This window comes from Cinclus cinclus, chromosome 3, assembly GCF_963662255.1.
Source record: "Cinclus cinclus chromosome 3, bCinCin1.1, whole genome shotgun sequence".
In the NCBI taxonomy this organism is placed as follows: Eukaryota; Metazoa; Chordata; class Aves; order Passeriformes; family Cinclidae; genus Cinclus; species Cinclus cinclus.
The window spans coordinates 11,116,190-11,122,189 of NC_085048.1; the positions used below are offsets into that span (position 1 = coordinate 11,116,190).

A 6,000-nucleotide genomic window follows, 5' to 3' on the forward strand; every position below is an offset into this window, starting at 1 on the left:
CCTGAGCAATGCCTTGTGATTCTGCACGTTTCTTCACAAAACAATGGCTTCAGTTTTGGCTTTCTCAGAATGCTATCCACAGATCTGCCCCCCTCCCATGTTCTGTGCAGACTGTCAGAACAGCTAACTCAGTGTTTCAGTACTTAGGACTCTTCATGGATCTGGACTTGCAGTTTATGACCAACTCTTCAGTAAACTACTAAAAAAACTGCAGAAGCATTCACTTAATTCAGTGCCATGGTAAACATGAGCCCTAAGAGTTTGCCACAGATTTTGTATCCCAAGAAGAATCTATCTATCCAAAAATGCACCAGTATTTTCAATTAACATATTATACTGCAGAAAATGTTAAATATGCAAGGCTATAAAGTGTATTTCTGCCTATTAGCTGCTTATTTAAAAGAGGCATTATTGACTAAATATTTTTATAGACACTTCCACTAAAAGTGCTGCAAATAATTTTCTGTACAGTCCATTGGTGTAACTGCTATTTATTTTAAGCACTGGATGATTTGTATTCATAATGGAAACTTCAATAACAAATGTTTCCAAGCCAAACTAGAGTAATTCCCCCTTTAGTCAATACAGTCTTCATCTACATCAGTAAACAGCACAGTACAATTGATGCAAATATGTAGAGTTGGAAGGGTTCATGTTGAGGACCTGACATCCACATCACACATGTTCCAGAGGTTCCCAACTCAAGCTTATTAGCAGGAATTAGATACAGTAACACACGAGATGTGATCCCAGGACACATCTACTTATGTTTCATTAAAAACAAATAAACAAACAAACAAACAAACAAACAAACAACCCAAAACAGTTTCTATGCCCATTCTGTAATTCTGATGGGAGAGAAGTGCAGATAACCAGGAAATTCACCTCAAAGTATTGCTGACATAAAATGTTTTGTCTGTTTAAGCTGAGGATATTTTCTACTGTGTGTGAGCAAAAAAAAAAAAAAAAAAAAAAAAAAAAAGGGAGCTTCTTTTGCATCTAAGATGATCAACACCTTTTTGTCAACACACATGAAAATGCACCCCACAGCTCTCACAAACAAAGAAAAAATGTCATCTTAGGTCAACGTGAAGTGGAAATGGAGGAAACACCTGTATTTCTTTTCAAAATATATTGATCTATGGAAATCTTCCTCAATAAAATCCAGTTCAGACCAACAGATAAATGTCATCCCTCCCAACTATAAGTTTATGCAGAAGAATTGCAAATCAATAGATGCTTCATGCATTTTCATCCTGACTATACTTTAAGTGAACTGAGATGCCATAAATGCAATCATAATGATTCAGGTCTCCTGCTGCTGGATCCTCCTGGAAAGATCAAATTTCACATCTGGGGATTTATCTGCAGCCAGAAGCTGGGGTAGACAGAATGTCCTACACAGGAGAAGTTTCCACCATGGCCAGTACTCAGACTATGAGCTCCTCAGAGACATTATTTTACAAGTATTTTTGAGACACAGAGAGAAGTAAAACTCTGGATTTACTACAGCTAATCATATTTCTCCTCACAAAATTTTGCCCCCTATAGATATTAAATATAGGATGACAAGAAACTGGACTAAATATATGGCAGTGCCACTGCAGAGCAATAATCAAACCCCACAACTACCAAAGGAAGGGAGAGAATCATATTTGATGTTCGTGTCTAAAGATACATGAGGCCATAAAACTAAAAGCTGGATATTGCAGCTTAGTAAGATTACAAAGCTGTCTTCAAATTTCAGGAGCAAAATACTGCTTGTGCTCTTCATGTGTTTTTTTTGCACTGCCATCTCTGCAAACATGAATTCACTCTCTGATGTGTCTTCATGAGTAAAGTATCTTGTGAAATATCTATGAAAGCTTCAAAAACCTGTTTGAAGGAAGGAAGTCCTGGGGTTCTGAGTTACTCTCAGATTTTTTTAATCACATATACAAAATCATAAAAAAAACCACACAAAACCACCCCACTAAAAAGCAAAACACCAAAATTTAAAAAAAAACACAAACCCCCAACAACAACAAAAAACAAAACCAAACAACCAAACAAAAACAAAGAAAAAACCATCAAAACAAAACAACAAAAACACCTTTACTGTGATTTTCAAAAAATAAACAATGATTTCTGAAGAGTTGACATAATTTATTAAGAATTTTGTAAAAACTGTTCACTTTTGCCAGAATCATGTATGAGAAATGACTGGATGTCTGCTCTTGCTGGATGTGCAGCAAGTACTATTTAAAGTGGAACTTATAAATTATCAGTCAATAACAAGCACAACATCTGAGGCTGTACAAATTCTTTCATCTGAAAATATAATTCATTACAAACTCACTTATTTCTTAAGAAAAGGATTGTGAGGCAACACCTTCAGCCACAAATATTAAAATATGAAGACAGAAGCTTATTTGTATAAGTTGAATTAGAAGTTTTTGCTAGAACCATTCATCAGAAACTAAAAGGGTCTAGGTAATACTTTGCAGAGTGATCTGGCTCAACACTGAAGAAATTTAGGAAAGAACTGTACCATGCATTTGAGGGAAATAACAGTCCCACTTGTCTGCAAAAATGCCAGTGTTCTCAATATAAAATACATTTGAAAGGCTGCTTTATTTTTATTCAGCCTCCCATTGTATTTACAAGCTGTTCTGATCCTACAGTTCACCACTGTCATTCAATATTTCTCCTAATTAACATTACTTTGAAATCTCTGACCTTTAGGCTGACACTCAATTCTGAATTAAAATATAATTATCTTTGTAACATTAATACACTTTTTATGCTACCTCCATATTCTTCTTGTTACAGAATAAATACATAGCAAATGTAAGGAAAGACTGCACTGAGCATGACAAAGTAATGAAAAATAAGAAGAGAATTAACAGATCAGCCTGCTTTCCCTTCTCAATAAAAAATGAGAAAAAAGTGATAGCCGGAGAAAAATAAAGGCAATGCCTAAAATTTATGGGAGAATTCCTTTGTGCACAGTGCATACTTTATGTGCAGGTCATACTCTATGAAACTTTACCACTTCTATGTAAGTATATCCAGCAATCCCATGGTTTATATTGAACAGGACCATGGCCGTCCTTTGAAGGTGAACAACGTCCATGAATTTCACAGCACAAAGAATGTATAATGTTTTTTGTGAATAAATCACAGCTTTTTTTCTAAACTTTTGGTTCTGGTCACTATAGTTGCATGAATCGCTGGTGTGACGTGGGTAACATTTCCCACTCATTGCCTCATCTTCACCATTGCCTCTCCAAACAAAGTTATTCCTCAGTCTGAATGACCAGCAGCACTGTTCTATATGTTTGCTTTACGACTTCATAACTTCTACAGTCAAATAACTTACATTTAAGTTAATAAATAACTTAGTATATAACTTACTTTCACGTAGAGCTGCTGGAACTCCTCGAGGTTCAGTCTACCACTTGGACAGTCCTTTAGAAATCCCTTGTACCACTGTTTTAGCTCGTGTTCATTGAACTCCGTGCTCTTCACCAGATCCTCCATCACCTCAGGGGCCAGCTTACTATTTTGTTTCCCCATTTTGCCTTAGGAAGAAATAAATTAATACAATTAGCCAAATGTGAACACTTTTGCTACAGTTTTCTTCATGACAGATGTCTTTCAGTTACTTTTTAATCAGATGACAGACAGCACTTAACTTGTCCCACAGAGAACTGCAAAGTGATGAATAATTTCTTTCCAGAGCCCAGCTTTGCATTTCCATTTTTATCTCCAGTATAGCATCTGTGTCTAATGACTGCACCACACTGAATGCATTGATTTCTAGTCCTTATCACCACCCATTCCTGATTTTAATCTATTGCTTTTGGCATCTTCCCCTATTTCAAACAGAAGTTTCTTTCTCCTCCAAAGGACATATGTTGTTCTGTTCCAACAAATCAATATATTTATATCATTTCCTTTATGGGAACATTCCTTGAGCAGGTGCAAAGTTAATAATTTCTCCTGGTCTCTGTGTGTGGTCAACACATCCCCTGGGGCCACAGTGCCAGCAGCACCAGGTCTGCTCCTAGAAGACCTAATGGCCCCTCTCCCTTTTGGCCATGGTCCTTCCTGGTCTAAACTTACTTCATGCTCTAAACTTACTTTGAGGCTCTGCTAAGCTCCCATTCACACATTTTGGTAAACTCAGCACAAATATGTGAGAGTCCAATCTTCTACTTAGTTGCCACAGGTAAAACTGTACACACAGATGTCCAGAAATCAGCTATTATGACTAAATAATGGGTTTGCAATTTAATGTTTGCAATTTTTTAGAGCAACTGCCCCAGCCTTGTATCTGAAGTCCCAGTCTTCTCACATATGAGTTGTCCTGGCTTACAATACAAGATATATATTCTATTACCATCTGAGAAAGGTGATCATCCTTATCTCTGTGGGAAATGTCCTCTGTTAATGGGCCATCGAGTCCTACTGTATAACTGATAAGATTACATCATCCCATTGGGAGATGCTCCAGCCAGGAGGACGAGCCAAGCCTTTCCTACCTAGATAAAAACTGAGGTTTCAAACACCAAAAGCAGCCTTTTTCCACTGTATTCCAGAGGAAGAACCAGGCTTTTTCCACATCCTCGCTGGACCCTTTGGAGGAAAACTGCACAAACACCCTGACTGACACAGTATCAAGTTGTATTCTGACTCTGTCAGTGGTTTTATTTTTTTATTATTGCATGTATTTTGTTTTTCCTTTTTCTCTTCCCTATTAAAAATTGTATTACTGACTTGAAGTCTCACTGGTTTTGCTTTTCAAACCAGTACAACATTGACCCAGTTTGGTATATTCTGAATTTAAACTCCATGGAGACCAAAGTATACTAATGCAGTTATTTCTCTATATCCAACTCAGATAGCTTTTACAAGAAACAGTGACTTTTTAAAGTTTGTTTTGTTCTTTATGGGGCATGTTTGATTCTTCTTTTTCCATTTTATTTACACTCTGTTATCTTTTGCAGTCATAAGGTGCTTTGCTTAGACTCAGAAAACCCCTAAAGATACTCAGCAGTTATAGTAACTATCCTAGGTAGATTCAAAAAGCTTTATTTTTCTCTCTTAATTTAGCCAGTTGTGCTTTTGCTTGACTCTTCACCTGAATTCATATTCCCATAAGTATTTAACTCAACAATATTTACGGATGAAAAAAGCATCCTCAATGGGCAAAAATGAGGGGGTTTTGACTGACCACTTTTCTGTTTTAGCAGCTTTTTAATCTTTATCCATGTCAGCTTTACAGTCCTTGGACCTGGCACTACAGAGAGGTGGAACACACCTCTAAATCTCAGCCACATCTGCCAAAGTTGCCTATGCTGTTTGCAGTGATGTGAACATCATCCATTGTAGAACATCTAGGGAGAATGGAGTGGGTCTGCATGCGTGTAAGAATACATGAATAAGGACACACATATCCACACATAACCTATCATGAGAGCCAGAGAAAAAAGCCACCAACTTTTTGCCCCTGTGAACCAGGTCCCTAATTTTGGCTTGTCTGCCACAGGTTGTCCAGTAAGTGCCAAACACCTTTCAGCTATTTCTGATGTACCTTACCACAGAATATCCTCTAATAAAGGAAACCACAGCTGACATTTTGAGAAACACTCTCAGAAACTATTTTTTCCACAGAACCACACCAGTATTTGAGAAAGGTATAATTTGTGACTGCTGGGTTCTGTACTCTTATTTGCTGCTCCAGCACAGCATGGAGCATAATCTGCTGGGCTCTGTTTGGGATAGAGTGAGCAAACTGACCAAGCTGGTAACAATGCTTTTCTGGAATTAGAAGCACTCATTCTTTCTTCATATTTTAAAGCTCCTTTCTTACGGAATTGAATTACAATCTGCAAGAAAGCTCAAGAGTCTCATATAATTATCAAATATAAACTCAGACTTCTGTCTCTGGGAGATCCGTCTTATTTGGGAATAAAACTCAAACACATAGATTATCTAGTTAATCATATCCTAACA

The 6,000-nt window shown here is 37.1% G+C and overlaps 1 protein-coding gene across 2 annotated transcripts in view; it reads right to left on the reverse strand.

Moving 5' to 3' along the window:
- Positions 1-3,558, reverse strand: part of VSNL1 (visinin like 1) — a 44,065-nt gene extending 40,507 nt beyond the window's left edge. For both annotated transcript variants that reach the window (XM_062488462.1, XM_062488461.1), the window contains exon 1: positions 3,397-3,558. In XM_062488462.1, coding sequence (XP_062344446.1) covers positions 3,397-3,558 — 162 coding nt within the window. The remainder of the gene's footprint in view (positions 1-3,396) is intronic.
- Between the last annotated feature and the right edge of the window lie 2,442 nt (positions 3,559-6,000).